Source organism: Nicotiana tomentosiformis, chromosome 3 (assembly GCF_000390325.3).
Source record: "Nicotiana tomentosiformis chromosome 3, ASM39032v3, whole genome shotgun sequence".
NCBI classification, from domain to species: domain Eukaryota; kingdom Viridiplantae; phylum Streptophyta; class Magnoliopsida; order Solanales; family Solanaceae; genus Nicotiana; species Nicotiana tomentosiformis.
In genome coordinates, this window is record NC_090814.1 from 52,369,363 (window position 1) to 52,391,800 (window position 22,438).

Sequence of the window (22,438 nt, forward strand, 5' to 3'; positions counted from 1 at the left end):
CATAGTATACATCCCTGAACCGGAAGGCAACACTAACACCGGTGTTGTAGTCAATACGTTCTTGAGCTTCTAAAAGCTCACCTTGCAATCATTGGAACATTAGAATGGAGCACCCTTCTGGGTCAATCTAGTCAAAGGTGTTACAATAGATGAGAAGCCCTCCACAAACCGGCGATAATAACCTGCTAACCCCAAGAAGCTCTTGATCTCGGTCGCTGTAGTAGGACGAGGCCAACTCTGAACTGCCTCGATCTTCCTGGGATCTACCTTAATACCCTCGCCTGATACCACATTCCCCAAGTATGCCACAAAATCTAACCAAAACTCTCACTTGGATAACTTAGCATAGAGCTTCTATTCTCGCAAGGTCTGAAGCCCCACTCTCAAATATTGCTCGTGCCCCTCCATGCTATGCGAGTAGATCAATATGTCATCAATGAAGACAATGAAAAACGAGTCAATATATGGCCTAAATACCCGGTTCATCCAATCCATAAACGCCATCGGGGCGTCAGTCAAGCTAGAGGACATCAGTAGGAACTCATACTAGCCATATCTCATCCGGAAAGTTATCTTCGGAACATATGAATCACAAATCTTCAACTGATGATACCCCGATCTCAAGTCGATCTTAAAGAACACCCTGGCACGCTGCCACTGGTCAAACAAATCATCAATACGCAGCAACAGGTACTTGTTCTTAATGGTAACTTTGTTAAACTGGCGGTAATTAATGCACATCCGCATAGTCCCATCTTTCTTCTTCACTAACAATACTGGTGCACTCCAAAGCGACACACTCGGTATGACGAACCCCTTTGCTAGAAGCTCCTCAAGCTGTTCTTTCAACTCTTTCAAATCTTTCAGATCCATGCGGTACGGTGGAATAGAGATAGGCTGGGTACCTGGAGCCAATTCAATACAAAAATCGATATCATGATCTGGTGGCATGCCTGGTAGATCAGAAGGAAATACATCAAAGAACTCCCAGACCACAGACACGAAATCAATCACCGGAGTCTCTGTAGTAATATACCAACATAACCTAAATAAGCCAAACAACCCTTCTCGACCATGTGTCGAGCCTTCAGAAAAGAGATACCTCGACTAGATACACTGATAGATGAACCATTCCAATCCAATCTAGGCAATTATAGCATCGCTAAAATAACAGTCTTGGCATGACAATCAAGGATAGCATAATATGGAGACAACCAGTCCATGCCCAAGATGACCTCAAAGTCTGTCATATCGAGATATAGAAGATCCGCTCTAGTCTCATAACCACAGAAAGTCACGATATAGGGTCGGTAGATCTGATCCACAATAATAGAATCTCCCACTGGCATGGACACATATACGGGGGTACCTAAGGACTCACGAGGAACACGTAGAAAATGAGCAAACAACGATGATACATATGAATATGTGGACCCTGGATCAAATAGTACTGAAGCATCCCTATCGCAGATAGAAATAATATATGTGATCACGACATATGAGTCTATTGCATCTAGTATGGCTGGAAAATCATAGAACCTAGCTGGAGCGCCACCCGACTGGACTCCACCTCTAGGACGACCTCTACCCACCTACCCTCCACCTCTGGGCGGTCGGATGACTGGTGCGGTAATCATAGGCTGATGACCATGATGTACTTCCTTGCCCCGAAGTTTGGGACAAAACCTCTTCACGTGGCCAAGATCCCTGCACTTGAAACAACCCCTCAGAACGGTGGACTACTGACCTGAAGTCTGATCCTGATGGCCTGAATACCCACTGGAGGAACCCTGAATAGATGGTGAACGACAGAAGCTCTCTAGAATGGTGCTGAAATAGGGCCGCACAGGAGCACCTCGAGAAGGCGGCGGTGCTGGATATGTGGGCCTGCTAGACTAACCCCTCACAAACTGACCTCTGCCCCCCCCCCCAAACGGATCACTACTGAACCCTCCAGAATATTGAAACCGCTTGTTCCTCGGTGCCTGCTCTCATCCCTACTGACAAACACCCTCGATCCTCCGAGCTATCTCTACAACCAGCTCGTAAGAAGTCCCCACCTCAACCTCTTGGGCCATAGTGTCCTGGATACCAGAGTGAAACCCCGCAACAAACCTCTGCACTCTCTCTGCATCAGTGGTGAGTATCGTAAGTGCATGGAGAGACAATTCATAGAATCTCGCCTCATAGTCGGCCACCGACATCTGACCCTGTTGAAGCTGCTCGAACTGAAATCGCAACTCTTCCCTCTAAGAGGGTGGAATATATCTATCTAGAAAGAGATGTGTGAATTGGTCCCAAGTCAAGGAAGGAGAACTTGTTGTCCTGTCGAGAAGATAAGACTGCCACAATCTACAAGCCCTTCCCTCCAGTTGAAAGGTGGTAAAGTCCACCCCGTGGGGCTCCAATATCCTCATATTGTGCAGTCTGTCCCTGCAATGATCAATAAAGTCCTGAAGGCGGCCTGGGGGTCCTCGTGTCACTCACCTCCAAGGATAGGAGGATGTAGCCTGGTCCATCTATCTAATAGCTTTTGCGACTCGTCGGCCGCAGCTGGTCTGGGCTCTAGTATAGCCGCTACAACTGCCTGAGCTCCGCCCACGGGTAGTGCACCCGGGGTCTAATATACGATAGTTGCATGCCTTGGAGCCTAAGCGATAGGGATCTATGCTCCCTCTCCCGCCTGAGATGTGGATGGGTCTGCTAGAAATAAACCAGCCCGAGTCATAGAATATATGAACCGCAATATACGACCAATGACCTCCTGGAATCCTGGTGCAAACATAAAATCCACTAGGGCCGGCTCCGCTGCAGGCACCTCAACCTGCTCCTCAATAACAAGATCCTCCACTGGATCCACTGGTAGAACAATTGGAGCAAATCTACGATGCCCCCATCCTCTACCACGAGCTGGAGCCCCCCCCCCCCAGCCTCTAGCAACAGGAGGAGCAGCTTCTCCATTGTCAAGTTTATCTGCCGTGCATATTCTCACCATCTATAAGAGAATAAAAGAAATATACTTAGCATAATATCAACTGTACGATAGAAGATGAAGAAAGAGTAGTTTCCTAACAACTTATAGCCTCTCAAAGATAAGTTCGGATGTCTCTGCATCGATCCTCAAGACTCTATTAGGCGTGCTCATGACTTGTGAGACCTACGTGAACCTAGTGTTGTGATACCATGTTGTCATGACCCAATTTCTCCTATAGGTCGTGATGGCGCCCAACGTCACCGCTAGGCAAGCCAACGGTGAACTAGCCATGTATTTATTCTTTTTAATAATTTCAAAGTTGTTGAATTTTATTTATAAAGTACATGAGAAATGGAAAATTTAATAAAATAAAGCGTAAATTAATAAAAGAGCAAATACGGTGAAATAAATACTCAATAGCTATAAAATGTCTACTAGTATGTTTCAACACCCGGTGTTACAAGTGTATGAACAACTAGTAGAATATACAAAACACCTATGCTACAGTCTGAAATAAGATAGACAGAATACAAAATAGAGACTGCGGGTGCTGTAGAACAGACTCAGAGAGCATCTCACCACTATGCCTCAGGGTATCGGAGGTGCGCGCCTGAATAAATGTCAGATGCACCTGCCTCAGATCCTGCACGATTAGTATAAAAGTGTAGCGTGAGTACATAAACAATATGTACCCACTAAATATCCAGTCTAACCTCGAAGAAGTAGTGATGAGGGGTCGAAATCAACACTTACTACGGGCCATCAAATAATAACACAATAACTAGAAATGAATAAATGGTTCTTTAACTGATAGTCAATCTAAAATCTCCAATTGACACAAACTAACTTCAACAATTTCAGGCCATTAAATAAATTTTAACCACTCAAGTCACAAAAATAATATCAAGTGTATTCGGGCTCCAAGCATTAACACGCACGATTTATGCCGAGGTCGTACGGCCCGATCCAGAATAATGTGTACACTGCCGAGGGTCGAAAGGCACGGATCATAGATGCTTCTATTATACTGCTGAGGCGAACGACCCACTCCTATAAGAGTGGTGTTATAGTACTACCGAGGTGAATGACCCGATCCCATAAGAGTAGAGAAGTTTTACCTCGCTCGCGGAAGTACTTGCAATGCGAGAGGACATGGATTTCTCAGAGTTATTAAGTATTCCTCAATTCTACCAAATATAAGAAATCTAAGTCGAAAATTGCAACTTTAAAATCCCTAGTTTCAGCTCGATTCAAGTCAATTAATATGCATAATAAACACAATAGTACAATTAAAGGCATGATGTGGATCTAAATCTACCCAGAAATCTCATGGAATATAGCTACGCACGAACTCTCGTCACCTAGTGCGTACGTATCTCCCCATAAGTAATACACAACAAGATATACCTAAGGGGATGAGTTCCCTCTTACAAGGTAGGCAAGAGACTTACCTCATTCTCAAGCTCACTTCTGGTCCACAAATCCGCTCTAAAGACTCAACTTGGTGCCAAACAACCCGAAACTAGCCAAATATTATATAAATTAATCAATATACTCTCACAAGTTCATAATTTAGCTATTAGAGAAATTACCCCAACCCAAATTGGAAGATTCCTAAAATTCATCCCGGGTCCATGTACCCGGATTCCGAAACTTTTCAAAAATAAATGTTACCCATAACCTCACGAACTCAAATATATAATTTCTACCCAATTCCATAATCATTTTCGTGGTTAAATCCCATTTTATCAAAAGCTAGGTTTTTCAACAATCTTCTAAAATTTTCACATTTTACATGTTAAAATCTACCCATAATCTACATATTAAACTTACATTAGGTAAGCATTTCTTACCTTCAATAGCTAGGTGAAAACCCATCTCTAAGAAGCTCCAAAAATTGGCCAAGGAAATGAAAAATGAGAGAAAATAGCCTAAGTCCCTTTTTAAAACATTCTGTCCAGGTCCGTGCCTTCATCGCTATCGCGGACAAGCCCTCGCGATCGCGAAGGCAAAATTGATGAACCCAAAAAAATTCCTCTTCGCGATCGTGAGAGGACACTCGCGAACGCGATGCACTAGGCCTCCTCCTCGTCGCGAATGCGTGCCCTCACTCGCGAACGTGTAAGGCAATTGGGTTGCCCAGGCCCAGGCCCTTAATTCTGCGCGAACGCGAAGGCCACTAGCCCCAAGCCTTCGCCAATGCGGCCATGCCTTCACAAAATCGAAGCATAAAGCCACCCAGTCCCCAATTCCTTCTTCGCGATCGAGCGATTCCTTCACATTCGCGAAGAAGGAAACCAGAACAACACACCAACAGATTTTGACTTAGCTTCGAGCGGTCCGAAACGTACCCGGGACCCCATCCAGATGCACCAACAAGTCCATAACCATAATACGGACCTGCACGAACTCTCAAAATACGTAAAACAGTATCAAAACTAAGAATTGCACCCCAAAATTAAATTGAATCAAATTATTAACTTCAAGTTTTCAACTTGCTCCGAACGCGCCTAATCATACTTAGACTACTCGGAATGACACCAAATTTTGAATGCAAGTCTTAAATCATCATGCAGAACTATTACCAGGCTCAGAATATAAAACAGATATCGATAACACCAAAACCTACTCCAAACTAAACTTAAAGAACTTGAAAACCTTCGATGCGCCAACTTTCAATATTAAGCGTCGAAACACTCCCAGGTCATACGAAACCCGATTCGATCATACGCCGAAGTCCAAAATCTTCATACAAACCTATTGGGACCATCAAATCCCGGTTCTGAGGTCGTTTACTCAAAATGTTGACTCAAGTAAAACTTAACCCTTTTAAGCCACTATTAAGGAACTAATTGTTTCGAGTTCAACCCGAACCCTTCGAAACCCGAACTAACTTTGCTCGCAAGTTATAAAATAGTAAAAGCACATACACGGAGTCTTAATTAGGGGAACATGGATCTAGAAAGTAAAATGACCGGTCGGGTCGTTACATGATTGTTAAAATATTTATTTCTATGAAGGAACAACAAGATTTAATTAATGAGAAGTTTTTTATGAATAATAATATAACAATCATCTAAATGCCAAAAAATATTATTACATTAGCATAATAAGTGAATTCAAAATAAAAGAAAACCATCAGAACATATATAAATGATCAATTTAGTCATATTAGTTAGACAATTATGTATTGCATTTTAAAAGTATTTAGTGTGATGGTCTTACCGAACACTTCTTTGTAGATGGTATTTTTTATGTATGTTTCATTCTAATACTTTGGTTACTCTGCCATAACCAGAACTCTTGTTGTCGATATTGATACACTTGAAAGTGCAACATACAGTTGTGCATGCAAGAAAATATATTGCGATAAATATAGTACAATATTTAGGATGTTTATCCTTGTACTTTGTTTATTATAATTGCAAAATATAAATATGCTGAAAATTATTTTCACACAAATTTAAAAGGATATTCTTTAATTTTGGATGACAGAAGTTGAATTCGAGGATAAACATATGCTTAGAAGCACGTTGACCAGTATCATAATTTTTGCACGTATGATGTTATTATCAAAACTTCTATATACTATATGTGTGCTATTACATAAGCTATTCGGCGGTTCTAAGTTTTTCAATAGCATGCCAGACATATGTTTCTTCAAAATCAACTTATATGCAATGGAAGATCAATTTCTATTATATATTCGGTGATACTAACATATATAATAAATAATGAACTTGACAACAAACTTGTATGGTAGAAGACCATGTATTAAAATATTTAAGTATTCTTCTTGGTAGTAATTATTGGTATCATCTTTTGTTGAGTCAAAAACTAAAAAATATTTTATTTTTACCATAAAACTTAGCAATTAACCTTTTATTTAGTTGATCAACATATTCATTTATGCTAGCTAAGATAGCTCTTTAAATTTTATAATCTAATTTTCACAAATTGCATTTTAATCTTATGTCAGAAATATTGTCGTTATTAAATGCATTACTATTAGCATTGGGTTTGATAACCAAGTATTCTAGAAGAATCAAATCATCTTTTATTGGATGCTCTTCTTCGTTTCTGACACGAATCAAGAAATCACTGAATGCTGGATATGTTCTTATTTTTATATTTTTTTATCAGTTAAATCTTTTCAATTTGAGGTCATAAGTATAATTTTGCCAAGCTAGCTTTTATAGTCTATGCTTTCGTCAATTTTGAAACTACTGGTAGTACTTGATTGAAATCACCTCGCAAATTATTACTTTTCCACCAAATAGTTCATTAATATCCAACGTATTTCTAGAACTCCAGTCAATTGTTTTGAGCGTTTGACGCTTAGCCATAAGCGCTTCATCCCATATTATTAATTTTTCTTTCCTTATAAATTTAATACCATTTCTCTGCTTTGATATATTTGTGATATTTTTTTAGTTGTTTGAAAAGGTATATCAAATCTAAAGTGAGTTGTATGACCTCATAATAAAATCGTTGTTGGTACACTACTTGTTATTCTTGCTAACAATATCATGCCTTTTGATCTCATATTTGAAAGTAATGCATGACATAGTATTATTTTTTTGATTTCGCCGGAGGTATCTACAAAGAATAATCCCGCTATACCAGAATCAGCTCTTTATAATATAATCTTGAAAGCTTGTTCTTGTTCAGGATTTAATTTTGATTGTGCTTTCTCAAACACTTTGTGTTCTAATTTTTTATTTATCTCTATAGCTCTTTTTATGGAATAAATTTATGTACCCAAAGATTTTTTTGTAACTTGAAAAATAAATTTACTCATATGATGAATTTAAAAAATAATCGAATTAGATACTATTTATAAATAATTAATTGAAGATTTAATTATTTTATGTTGATTCATATTCTTAATATATCATATCTTATTTTGAATATTTAATCGTAATTAGAATTTAACCACCATAAATTTATTTTCAAAGAGTAAAAAAATTGATTTGACATTCCAATTTTAGATCTTTATATTTGCAAAATCATTAGTGTTATTGAATCGTCTCTCACACATTTATATTCTTAAATATTTTTTAGTTCTTTTTAATAGTTGGATATATTTTTCAATATTATACGAAAAATTAATAATAAAAATATTATTTGAGTAGAAACAGTTCAAATTTAATATAAAAATATATTATCGTGAGATATTTTTTTCTCAATTTCAATGCTTTATGCAGTCCATTTAACATTACTTTTATTATTCTTTTGGTATTGGACATTATAAAATGGTAATGTATTGCCTATATGGAGGATTCTTATGAAATTGATTTTATTAAACCTTCATACACATTTTTAATAATAGTTTAATAGATAAAATTTTATTAATTTTTAAATTTTTAATATTTAAAAAATTAACATAGAAGGTATTATAGTCCAAAAAATAGGTTTATACAGTTATGTCTTATGGGTTCTTCTGTTTAATATTTTAGAGCTATTTTGATCTATTAATATTGTATTCGTCCTTTAATAATCATATAGGCTCTCCTTTTATAAATGGATTTGGACAATATAATACATTCCCAAATTAAATTAGTAATAGAGCAATATAATACGTTTTCAAATTAAATTAGTAATAGGACAATATAATACGTTTTCAAATTAAATTAGTAATAGAAATTTTTAAGCATTATATCCTAAAAGTAATAGGAAACCTAACGTGTTCCCAGATGTGTTAGGTTTACATTCTAACATGTATTATTATATGTCTGTGCCCGAAAGTAATTATCTAATAGGATTCCTAAAGGTAATCATGTAGGATTTCTAACGTGTAGTATTATGTCCTAAAACTAATAGTATTACAAGGCTAATGTCTAGAATTCCGATTATGTCCTTTTGGTGTGAGTTATTATGCTTAATATTATAAAGTTATTTTTGTAAACTGACATTGTATTCATAATTTTATAATAATATAGATATAGATAGATAGATAAATATAGATATAGATTAACTTTTAAACTTTGATAATTACTTTATTTAAAAATTAATCTAACTGTGTAATTACACTTGTGCAACCAAACATTATGCTTGTAATTACACTGTAATTATATTATGATAAACAAACAAGTCGTCGTAATTATTATATTGTATAATTACTAGACTGTGTAATAACTACCCTTATAATTAAACCAATTCCAATTTATGGGTGGCTTTCCAAGACCCCTAGTTCAAATTTTATATGGACTAAAACCATTTTATATGTCTACAACCTCTTTGCTTGGTGTAAATTAACAAGGATTTGATACTTTGCCTAACAATCTTAACGGATTCTCCAAGGGGCCCACAAGGTTTCTTCTTCTGGGTCCCACTGTTTTCAGGTTACTGTCTCCCACGTGGCACAGAGGAAAGCCTTTTGGTTCCCATCCCTTACTGCAGTGCACGTCTACAAGTACAACTTGGAAAAGAGTTCAAATTCCCATGTTGCCTCTTTCTGTAACTGCTGACATTCTTTTGCTACTTCCAACACAGAAAAGGAAAATATAATTTAGTGTTCAAGAAAATCAGCATTGTGAAAATGGGTGTATTTCTAGATGTAAATATGAATGCAGAAAGAGAGCAAAAGCGTAGCAAGCAGACCAAATAAGGAAGGAAAAAAAGGTATATATTTCGTTGAAAAAAAGGAAATAATGCTGAAATTTGTGTGGTTGTTCGTGATTTTAGGTGATTTCAAGATTCTAGACTACTCTCTTTTTTTCCATGTATTTCCTTTCTGATCAATGGTGAATAATAATGTAAAATATTCTAAAATATATGGGTACAAAGTTGTTTTTTCCTTTCTTTAAACTTTTTTTTTTTGAAGAAAATGTAATTTTTTAAAATGGAAAATATGATAATTAATAAAAGCAGTTGAATTTTTATGGAAAAAAAAGTTAGCTTTTCTTGAAGCCCAGAATCCATCCCCCATTAGGTATCATCACCACCTTGACCAGAGTTCCTGCATCAATCCTTAGAAAAAGAAAAAAGCATAGAATCCATATACATAGTTTCTTGGTGCACAATTGTTCCTGTATCTGTGTGTATATCTTTTATATGCTGGAATCTTGAATTCATATATTTGGTTGTAATGCTGGATTTTTCTGGTCTGGGTTTTTGACTTCCTAAACTTCTTGGGGTTGCCTTCAATTTTATTTTTTCATTTAGTATTTACAAACAAAAACTTTGTACCTTGTAAAATACATTATTCAATATATACACATTTGAATGTGATATTTATTTCAATTGCTATATTAGAATACCTTAATTATGGGGTGATATTGAAGAAAGGACATATATTCTGAGATCCTGGATATTGGTTTTCAATTTCAATCTCTTATAAGACTTTTGTGGTTGTGGCATTCTTGAATGCCTTGATATTTTGGGTTCTTCAGAGGATTTGCTATTATATTGAAGAGAGGAAGGCGTTGAATAGTCGAAGAGGGATTGCAGTTTCTGAGGATATTGAGGCCTGCATTGGCTAGTAAGTTAATATTTTGAAATATTCAACTGATTTTGGATGATATAGTTAATAGTTTGGGTTGGTGCAGGTTTATTATGCGGGTCTCGGATGTGTCTTGAGTGAAAGAACTTATTTGTTGCAAAAATATGGGCGGGTGTTGCTCAAAGGGTTCTTCCGAAGATGATTATGTTATCGAACATGAGAAGGAGAAAGAAAAAGAAGTTGATAAATATTCTGTACAGATGGTTGCTCCCTTACAAAGAGAGGAGATTAAAGTAGACTTAGTTAATCCTAAGATTGAACTACCTATGAAATCTAAATCAAAGCGGACGTCAGAAGCCAGCGTTGTTCCTGTCCCTGCAACAAAAGTTGAGGATGATGGAAAAACAAGAATTATCGAGAGGCCTAAGGAAGGACATCACAAGAGGCGGTCCACCGTGGATTTTGGAGTGCAACAATCAATGTCTAGAATTGTAAGCATACATAACGGTGTAAAGGGTGAACTCGGAGCTGCAGGATGGCCATCGTGGCTAAGTTCTGTTGCAGCCGAGGCTATTCAAGGGTGGGTTCCTCGAAGTGCAGAGTCATTTGAAAAACTAAACAAAGTCAGTTCTACAGCTTCTTCTCTCTACTCATTTAGTTTTTCCAAATCATGCCTGCTTTCATTTTGTTTTTCACTAATCTACTAGTAGTTATAACAGCCATAGTTTTCTGAACTTTGGTATCTGCATTTTGTAGTTATCCACCTTATGGATCCATGTTTCTGTTATTACTTAAAACTGTCATTTATGTAATGTTGTTTCTTCTCCAAACTGTCACTCATGTAATGTTGTTTATGTTCCTCCTTTCTCAGAGGACTTCCCAAAAATTCTGCAAAATATCATGCTGTACGCAGGGTCTTGAATCTGCTACTATCGTAGAGATCATATTTTGTTCAAAGAAGTAGTTGAATTGTTTTCCCATACGAAGTGACTTTTCTCTAAAAGTTTCTTCGTTTTTATTAATTAGAGCTTTTTTTTCTCGGGTCACTTTTAAGTACTAATACTGAAAATGGATTGTAAATAAAACTATTTTCGACAGGACTACTAATTGTTTTCTTGGTTTCTTTTGAGTACCAAATATGAACTTTCTTAACCATGGCTTGAGTATCTTCTTTCTCTAAAGATGAGAGTGCTTGATTGCCTTGTACTTGTTGGAAGATACTGTGAAAACAGGATCATGAAATTTGCTGTCCAGCCAAAATATGATGTTCATTTAGTTTTCTATAGATCTTCGGACTAATAGAAAGTTCGATTTTCATATATTCTAGTAATTGACTCCTTAAACTGTTTAAATTTTATGCAGATTGGTCAAGGAACATATAGTAGTGTTTACAAGGCCCGTGACCTTAAAACCAATAAAATTGTTGCAATGAAGAAAGTGAGATTTGTCAATATGGACCCAGAGAGCGTTCGCTTTATGGCAAGGGAGATAAGTATTTTGCGTAGATTGAACCACCCAAATGTTATGAAACTTGAGGCTTTGGTCACATCTAGGATATCAGGCAGCTTATATCTTGTATTTGAATACATGGAGCACGATCTTGCTGGACTTGCAGCAGCACCTCGGGTTAAGTTTACTGAAGCACAGGTACATCTTTCTCTTCTTGTCTGAAAAACCCTGGGATGTTCATAATTGTTAGCACATGAAACGACAAGGCAAACCCGGGTTAAGTTATATTTCGATGTTCTCCACATTTTTTAATGGAATTTTTTGAATGGTGCTTTACAGATTAAATGTTATATGCAACAATTGCTTCGTGGACTTGAACATTGTCATAGTCGGGGCGTACTTCATCGAGACATTAAGGGCTCAAACCTTCTCATTGATGATAATGGTGTTTTAAGGATTGGAGACTTTGGTTTGGCTACAACCTTTGAGCCCAACCAAACACAGCCATTAACAAGTCGTGTTGTAACTCTATGGTATAGAGCTCCTGAGCTTTTGCTTGGTGCAACAGAATATGGAGTGGCCATAGATATGTGGAGTGCTGGCTGCATCCTCGCCGAATTATGTGCTGGAAAACCTATTATGCCGGGAAGAACAGAGGTACTTCCACTCAGGGACTTGAATTTACTCTTCAATCTAAACCTAATTCTATCACCAAATTCTAGTTTATTTGATGCTTTTAACACATTAAATTCTAGTTCTGTACATTTTTTCAGTTCGTGTCGACTTTTTCTGTAATTGCGAACTGAGAGAACTTAAACAATTTACAGGTGGAGCAAATGCATAAGATTTTCAAACTTTGTGGTTCACCTTCTGAAGAATACTGGAAGAAATCAAAACTACCTCATGCTACTAGTTTTAAGCCACAACATCCATACAAGCGATGCGTAACTGATACATACAAGGACTTTCCCCCTTCAGCTTTGGCACTTGTTGATGTCCTACTTTCAATAGAACCAGAAAAACGTGGTACTGCTTATTCTGCGCTCAATAGTGAGGTAATTTCAATCTTATCTCTCCATGGAAGTGTGTTCCTTGAATAGGAGTCCTCCAGCACACTTCTTTAGTTTCTTAACCGATGCACTTTTAAGCAAGTATGATCATTACATTATTAATAAATGGAAATTACTTTTTCTTGTATCCTGCCAACAGTCGGAAAATTTAACTTAATTGTAATTTTGATGATCATATTTGCTTTTAGAATCAATGTTGTCATTGCTTTTAGAATCAATTTCATTATGCAATCCTATGGTAATAACTTGGAGATTTTTCTCTGGATTTGTTTTTGGTCAAAACAATTAATTTGAAAATTTCATGAACTAAGAATGGTTCAAGCAGGTTAATGTCTGTTTGTTAAGCTATGCATACCACACTGACCTTTTGCAGCCTGCCAAACTTTAGTATGATTTAAGTTTTTTTTTTTTTTCGTTCTTAGACATGATTGTTTTTATACATATTTTAGCACATTAAGCTTCCCTTCCACAGATTACGAGAAGGGCTCTATATCTTCTTTTTTTTAGTGTCATGGGGTTGTACTACGCTTTATATCTTACTTCTTTGGATTTTTACTTTCAGTTCTTCAATACAAAGCCCTTACCTTGTGATCCTTCTAGCTTACCAAAATATCCTCCAAGCAAGGAATATGACGCGAAGATTCGAGAGGAGGAAGCAAGAAGGTATCTAATTTTAGCTCTTTATATGAACCTTTTCCTCTTTATCTAAAATCTTTTTGTCTTTCAGTTGCTACATTAGCTTACATTCTAGTCTCTGCATTTATTTTTTCCATTAAATATTATTTTGATTTCAAGTTGCAGTATTGATATTCATGGCCAAAATTTAGTTTCAGGAGACGTTATTTCTTGAGTATTCTAGTTTTTATGAGCAAAACTTGTAGGTTAACAATTTCCCTAGCAGAAGCATCTGCAAACAAAATCATGACTTTTTACTATTTTAGACTTTTAGTAAGCTACCAATAAGCTGTCTTTTTGTATCACTCATACTAAAAATCTCCTTCTTCCTATGCATTGGCTCATGATTCTTTAATTGAAGTGACTTGGGCGCTGTTACACTCAAAGGTTCATCTATTATTGAAGGATTTGCAAATTAACACTGCTCAAGAGCTAAGCGCATAAAATTAAAAATCTTAGAATTGAAATGTAACATCAACCTTACTTCTTCATTGGAAATTGCTACTTCTTATGGTGCTTTGTAGTATGAAATACCCAAACTAAGTAAGAGCAAGCCCGAGTTATTGGAACATTGATTCCTACTAAGACCAAAAGTTTATGTCTTCTCATGCGGTGGACTGTACTTTTACTTTCATATTCTTCTCCAGAGAAACTGCTTTTTCTTTTTCTTTTTTAAACCAAGCTTTAACGTTACTGTGTAGTCTCACAATTTCTATTTTGTTAATCGTAGGCGAAAAGCTGAAAGTATGAAAGGATGTGGAGATGATTCATTGGGGAAGTCCTCAAGGCAATCAAAGGGAGAAAGTACTACAGAATCCAATGCTGGGCAGGTTGATTTTCTTCTATTTGCCCCAAAATTTTGAAATGAACCTGTTCAGTTTGTCATTGAAATGGTTTGAATATTGCAGGGACAGTCAAATATAAGCAAAAGTGTGAAATATAATCCTTTAGAAGAAAGTGGAACTGGATTCCCTATTGAGCCGCCAAGAGTGAAAAATAGGAACGGATTCACTCATTCTACTTCAGTGGTCCATCCTACTGCAGCTGCCTATGCTCACAAAGTCAAAGAGGATTCATGTGTGTCCCAACATGGTGGAGAGCTTCGAAGGCAGGGTTCGCACAAGTCTCGAGCTGTAGGAGACTTTTCTAGTGTTCACTCAAAGAGGGATGACGGGTCATCTTATGGGGATTCAACGGTGTGTAACTTCAATCTTTACTTTGCAATTATCTTCATGTGTTTGTTAAACATGAACTACAAACATGCTTCATAGAAAGAGTCCGTATAAGCCGGCTTCCCTTTTACAAAGTTAATCACCCATTGCAACTCATCACACATACACATGCCTATATTATGAGGTTTAATAACCGTCGATGTTTTAAAGCTGTCGAGCTAAACAGTATTCGCTTTGGCTATTCAAGAAGATATTGATTTGGATATTGAAGTGGAGCCTTGGGGCAACGGTAAAGTTGTCTCCGTGTGATCTATAAGGTCACAGGTTCGAGCCGTTTAAGCAGCCAGCCACTGATGCATGCATTAGGGTAGGCTGTCTACATCACACCCTCCTTGAGGGTGCGGCCCAATGCAAGATGTTTTGTCCACCGTGCTGCCATTTATTGATTTTGATACTAACTTCCTTTTGAGCTCCCTTTAGCCTGACATTCCTCCTTGTTTCAGGTTTATGTGCCAAAGAAAAGTAGAATTCTTTGCTCTGGACCACTAGTGCCACCAGGGGGAAGTATGGAAGACATGTTAAAGGAACACGAGAGACAAATTCAAGAAGCAGTTCGAAAAGCACGTCTAGAAAAGGGAAGGACCAAAAAGAACTGTTATGATTATGACTAGCTAGGCCAATTCATGACTAAAGAAACGCCTAGTATCTATTGAACTGATTGCTCTCTTCTGCTGGAAGAAGTATGTGGGATTTCGTTCTTTTGTCATGCAAATGAGATCCACAGTTGTAAAGGACCTAGGAGGAGATACATTTTACAATCCATTTCCAGTATAAAGGTTCTTGCATTAATGCATCTCCTTCGGGGAAGAACTTCTGAAACCTCGATTTAGAAGGAGGGATAAAGCTTGGTATCGAATTAGTGACCTTATATATATATATACACCTTTGAGGATCGGAAATTTTCTTGTATAGTTTGAAGAATTTCCTGATTCCTAGATTGGTTTATGTTATGTGTACAATGTAACTCTATTTTCTCTTTAATATCTGGAAAATTGAAGTTCAGCAATTGTTTCTTGGAGGAGAAACTACCTTTGTAATTTTCCCAGAGCAAAGATTAATATATAGTAGTCTGAACAAATGTGGTCAATCTAGTCGAGATATTAAATTACCCAAAAGGGTGTGCATTTTGTTTTAGTTTAAATTTGTTATTTTCGATATTCGTTTTTAAATGGTACTTGACATTATCGGCTAAGAAGTTAAGATCAACTAGTGTGCAAAATGTGACAAAAGTCATTTTTCATTTGTCGTGCCAAACACAATACTAGTTCGTAACCTATAATAATTGAAGAATAATGCTCATTAATTTTCCTTGGACTTCTCAAAAGATACTTAATGAGCTAGCTAGCATTACACTTCCGTAAATTATTATAGCAGTATTTCCCTGATTTCTTTTGGTTGAGGTTGGACATCATTTGAAAGCAATTTCTGCAAATTGAGGGTATCATAGTACGAATAACAATAATAACAAAAAATAATAATTGTGTAATGCCCAGGACAACTGCAGTTATGCTAGCATGTTAGAACGATCCAGCTAACTTACCAAAGAACAAGACTTGGTAGAACATTATCCCGACATGTATTTGGTGGATAATTTGGAACGAGAGGAACTTAAGTTGCTTTGAAAGGATAGTCATCTCTGAACAGAAGATCCCTTTAAATTTTATATTTTTGTTTCATTTTTGGTGCAAAAAAGCACTAGTAGAAGATGTGGATTCAGTAGTTGACATCTTGGGTCATTGTAACTAGCACATGACTAACTTTTTATTATTTTTTTTTGGGGTCCTGTATCTCGGGTTCCTTTTAGCACAGTCTTTGTACTAAGGACTGTTTTCATTGTTAATAATATACATGTTATCTTGTGCAAAATAATTTACCTAGTGTAATGTCATAAGCGGGGTTTAGGTAGGATAATGTGTACGCAGACCTTACCCGTACCTTATGAAGGTAGACGGGAGGATTCTGATAGACCCTCGCCTCAAGGGACAATGAAAAGGAAGTAACAAATAATAATAACAATAACGTAATAAGATAAGATAAGCGAACGACACAGTAGGTAGTAATAATGATCTAAGAATAATAAAATACAAGAATAGTACTAATACTACTTGTAAAACTAGAAGAAACTCTCAACTACCTGTCAATCTTTGACCCAAATTCTCGACCTTCATATTTTCCTATTTGTTTTCCCGTAAAATGGTACAATTAAATTTATACGTGGTTTCTAAACACGTGATTAATTCGATCCTGAAATAATACAAGAATTAAAAAAATATGCGATATTTAGCCTTGAGATGAAGATGAAATAGCAGAAACAATAGTTTCGGGAGCAAGGCTTCAGGGCATAACAGTAATGAAATCAAAAAGTAAGAAGGTAAAATTGTATAAAGCGTTGAATAGATTATATCGTAAGTTTGCTAGAAAATTCGTGTCCTTTACAATGATAATAGAGCTCACTATTTATAGATGCACATAGGGAACAATGTCCTAAAATCATGCCCTTCTTTGATGTCAATTATGAGAGTTATTGAAGAATGCGTAACGGTGAGCATGAATGACAAATTCTTTATAACTGGCAGTGTACTAAATATTGTAAAATATTCTCCATTAAATGCTACCGGATGGCAAGCATTTATTGTATCTTTATGAGCATCATTCTTTTCGGTAACAAATGGAACAGTTGTCTTCGGTTGTAGCTATCCTCTGCCTTCGGTTTCACATGTCACTCTCTTATGCAATTACTCAACATAACATATTTTACCCTATACAAATAGTCCCCCTGCTTTCCGGTGACATAAATTTGTGTCACCGGAAAGTTGGTAGAAACATTCTTTTTGCCGGAAAATTCTTTGACCCCCTCCGAAAAGTTTCTGACGGTTGATTAGACGCACGTCTCTCCGCATTTAATGCCCGGAACACCCGTCATCCCACGATTCAGCATAACTTTTTCCGGTTATCGAGGTAATTATGGCCACGAATTTAGCCATCTAAACCTTTACTTATACGCATCAATCTCCTTTATTCACACCCATAATTCTCCAAACTCTCTCAAACTCTGTTCATTCAATTTGTACTATGTTCTTCAACCTTTCTTTAACTCTCCTCATACGAGAAAAGCTTTTCCTTCTTCTATAACATATAATGATCTCTTCTTCAAAAAATATCAGTTCCTCAAAGAATAAAAACAAAGCCGATGAATCCACTCCTCCTATAGTGAGCACCATCATCCCTAGAAGTCTTATCACAACTAAAAACTTCGAAGAGAAATTTCCTTATGTTAGCCCTCGTACATGGTCCGTTAGCAGATACCCTTCTTCCATCCGTCCTTCCAGTATTTCTGTTGTGAAGGAAGATTGTCATTGCCAGGGTTTAAACATTATTGTTCCTGATCTGGCGGAGTGGGTAACCTTACCCAAGAAGGGTTTTACGTACTTCTATACGTATCCCTTCACTTTGGGGACATTTTCTCTGAGTGGAGAGCTTGACTCCGTTATTGTGGAATTTTGCCTCTGGTACCAAGTATGTTTGGCATAGGTGAGCCCCTCCATGTGGAGAACGATTGCTTGCCTTCGATGCTTGTGCCAAGAAACGGGGGAGGAGTTATCCCTAGCTCACGTGATGAACCTTTATTCCCCCAAGATCTTCCGTGGATGGATGGTTAATTTCAGCAAGCGGGGCTACCATGCATTGCTATCCAGCATGGATGATGATAATGATCATGAGTGGATGGAATAGTTTGTTTCAATTGCCACCAGTGACATCATCCCGGTCTCTGCTCCTTCTTCCCCGAAATTGTGGAATCGCACTCGTAAGTATACAGTTTGTTTCTATTCTTGTGTAAAGGTCATTCCTCGTCATTATTAACTTTTCTCCCTTTACCTGTCTCAGCGACTCGGTGGGTTCCCTTTAGGGTTGAGGGCTTGGACTAATGGGTTCAGAAAACTTTGGACGTCACTACACCCGAAACCCGCACGTGGAAAGAACTGTCCCTGAAATATGGGTGGAAGACCAAAAATCATGGTAAGTTGAACTCATCTTGTCCTTTATCCTTTCTTATGATAAAGATGTCTGATTATTGTCTCCTGCTGAATTTAGGTCTACCCCAGGGCTCGGTTGTCATCCCCGAGGAGGACATTTTGGTTGATCCTGCTGATGCGTCGAGGGTGCTGCAGAAAGCTATTTCACAAACATGTGTCTTTGAGTCTGCTTCTGGTGCAAGTGCTTCTTCTCGAAGTCTCCGGCCGGAGAACAAGCAACCAAAAAGAAGGCATTCCTCCGCGGCCGGGGGAAAGAATAAGAGGGCAAATAATGCTGCCCCTGAGTGATCTCCAGAAGTTGTGGTGACGAGCCCTCTGCCCGGGCCGACCATAGATACCGTGATGATTGATGATGATGGAGAAGCTAGCGAGGAGGGAGCTTCTCTACATAGAAGACGACGACCTTCCTTAACTCAACAAACTGCTCAATTTGTTGAGTTCGTTACACCAACTGATGACGATGCCTCGGCACTCTAGGGGGAGTATGAAATGGTGAAAAATTCCAACTCCCGTTTTCGGATCCCAGTCGTTGTGCCCGGTATTGTAGGGCTGAGTACCGGGTCCCTACCATCTTCGGTTGACGAGCAGCTAACAACCAGCACTTCGTTTGTCGCAGCTGCTTCTCAGCCTTCAAAACCATCAGCTTCATCTCCTTCTTCACCAACTTTTCCACCAACAACTGCTACATCATCTCCACCGGCCGCATCTGTCCGAGAAGAGGATGTTCCTCTCCCCCAGTCCCCAGTTGATGGAAATTTGGGGTAAAATTATTCTGTCCCCTCAGACGATCCGCAAATAAGGAGGAGCGTTACTTTCTCGGTGTCCACCGGATGCAATTTGCTATCCCGGCCGATGGAACTTGCTAACTATCTGAAGCCTTTGTCTTCAAAAAATAGATTGGGAAAATATACATGATCTCTCGGGAGAGTGCTTATTGAACAATGCCATGCACAACGCTGCAACGGTACATTCTTCATTTCCTTTGTCATGTCTCTTGTCTTTGATTGAATAAATATCCTGAGTTTCTTGTTTTGCAGGGAAATTTCCTTTCTTCCAAGGGCCTCCAGAAGTTGATTCGGGAAAAATAAGAACTTACCTCCAAACGGGATCAACCTTTGGCCGAGCGGGGCCAAACTGTTACTCGCTTCTCAGAATTGGAAGCCAAAGCTGCTGAGGCCGTTGTGTTGGAGACTCGTTTGCAGCAAAGCGAGAGAGAAGTGGAAACCCTCAGCCAAGAGATTGCCCCACTGAGGGTTCAATTTTAATAGGCCAAGGCCAAATGGGCTGAAGTCCATAGTGCTGTTCTTGTTGCATCCGATCGCGAAACTCTCTCCGATGAGAGATTGACCAACTTAGAGGCAACCTTGAACTCCAAAACTGAAGAACTTGCTACTGCGGGGGTGAAATATTCCCAATTGGAGGAGAAGTATAAGAAGACCATTGAGCATAATAGAATTTTCAGCTCTACTGTCTGCGAACTCGACATTAGCCTCAAGTCTATTAGATCCACCCGGGAAAACCTTTTTGTCGAGGTTGACCAACTTAAAGAAGAACTCAAGCGCCGAGCGGCTTCCCTCATTGTTGAAAAAACTTACATTATGTACAACATGAGGTGAAAAACCTTGGAAGAGGCTAAAACAGGTATCATTGACTTTGATGCCAAAATCGCGCCCATGAGCTAGATTCAGCTGCTAAAAGGGGTATCCCAGTAGGGCCTGATATTTTCGATTCTTCTGGTTCCGGTTTCGAAACCTCGAGAACTGAAGAGGAACCGGAGGGAGAAGATGTTGAAGGTCAAACTGATGAGGGCCAAGATGTTGAGCCTTCGGCAGATCTACCCACTTCTCCCCCTCCTCCCCCCGGTATACAGACACTTCTCTTCCTCCGGGTTCCAGAGATGTAGCAATTTAGCTTTTTTCTTCCCAACTTTTGTACCTGTGCCATTTTGGCACACTTATTATGAATAAAAACATCTTTTTCTCAAATATTACATGAGTCTTTCTACGTTCTTTTATCTGAACATTTATGCAAGTTTTAATCTTTTCATTCTTTCTTGCTTAAGTATTTTGCGCAAGTTTTACTGTTTGCGTCTAATTATGTAAGGCCTTGGGTGTATTTTCCCCCAAATGCATTTGGATTTCGGGCACATGTTCTTCTGAAATCAACCCTTTATTGTGAGGGTTTTTATAAGAGAGGGCCCTCTTATGTTTACGGTGCTCTTGAAGAGGACGTCTCCTGTTTATTACGGTACTAGTATTTGAAGTACTTGTTTAACTTTTAAATGATAAAATCAATTCATCGTTTAGACAAGAAACAAGATAGAAATAAAAGGACTTTACTGTATTCCTTCCATTTTTAAAAAGTACATAAGCATTCGTTATTCTAAAAAGAAACTGCCATTTCTTGTGGCTAACTTGTACAATTTGTTTCTACGGGGCTGGCTGCGCAATCCCTGGTCCCGATGATACAACTATGTTTCCAATTTTCGTATTCCGATCGATGTGATAGTCATTGTTGCCGTATCCTCATATCATTTCCCCCAGTGTTCAAATGCGAAGAATGCAAATTGGAATACTGGAAGTTTTGCACCTTCGAGGCTCCACTAATGAATTTCTAGATAATCTTCAGTTCGGTAACAAACTTCACTTCCCCTTATGAATTTATGCTGTCGAGCCAAAGACTATCTAACAATCCCCAGTGGTTTGAACTTGTGAATGGTCGGGTAACCTTTACTTGATAGCAAATTCAATTTCCCGGTGGGAATTTTGCTATCGGACCAAAGATTATCTAACCGCTTCGGAGTGATTCTTCGCTTGTATGCCTTGCTATTAAAGGTCTTATTGCTGCTGTTGAAACCTTCTTCGTAGTATGCTTTCCGTCGCCTCCTCGTTAAAAACCTTGCGAGAAAAACCCAATTCAGTACAAGTGATGTTCGTTAGCAATAATATCTCTTGAGGTGTGCCACATTCCAGTTGCTTGGCAACTTTTCTCCATCCTGATTCTCCAACTTGTATGAACCTTTCCCGGTGATCGCTAAAACCCGGTAGGGGCCTTTCCAGGTTGGACATAGCTTCCCTGTGTTGAGTTCCCCGGTGTTTTGAGTTACTTTATTTAGCACGAAGTCTCCCACTTCGAAATAACGGAGATTGGCTCTTCGATTATAATATCTTTCCATTCTCTACTTTTGGGCTGCCATTCTTATATGCGCCAAGTTCCTGTGCTCATCGAGTAGCTCCAAGTTGACTAACATCGCTTCGTCATTCGTCTTTTCACTTTCCTAGAAATATCTCAAGGTAGGCTCTCCTACTTCCACCAGGATTAAGGCTTCTGCTTCGTACACAAGGGAGAAAGGAGTTTCTCCTGTGCTTGATTTGGCCATTGTTCGGTACGCCCATAGCACTCCAGGCAGTTCCTCAGGCCATTTACCTTTAGCCGCTTCCAAACTTTTTCTTGAGATTTTGTATAATCACTTTGTTCGTTAATTCTGCTTGACCATTTGCGCTCGGATAATAGGGCGAAGATGTGATTCTTTTGATTTTCAAGTCTTCAAGGAACTTTGT

General features: G+C 38.1%; 1 protein-coding gene across 1 annotated transcript; it reads left to right on the top strand.

Moving 5' to 3' along the window:
- Nucleotides 1-9,423: 9,423 nt before the first annotated feature.
- On the top strand, nt 9,424-15,922 carry LOC104102607 (probable serine/threonine-protein kinase At1g09600). Its single transcript, XM_009610365.4, has 10 exons — nt 9,424-9,598; nt 10,369-10,457; nt 10,525-11,041; nt 11,781-12,065; nt 12,207-12,524; nt 12,695-12,922; nt 13,500-13,600; nt 14,343-14,442; nt 14,521-14,808; nt 15,288-15,922. Exons 3-10 carry the CDS (start codon nt 10,583-10,585, stop codon nt 15,453-15,455), a joined length of 1,947 nt encoding a protein of 648 aa, XP_009608660.1. The 5' UTR covers nt 9,424-9,598; nt 10,369-10,457; nt 10,525-10,582; the 3' UTR covers nt 15,456-15,922.
- The last annotated feature ends 6,516 nt before the right edge of the window (nt 15,923-22,438 follow it).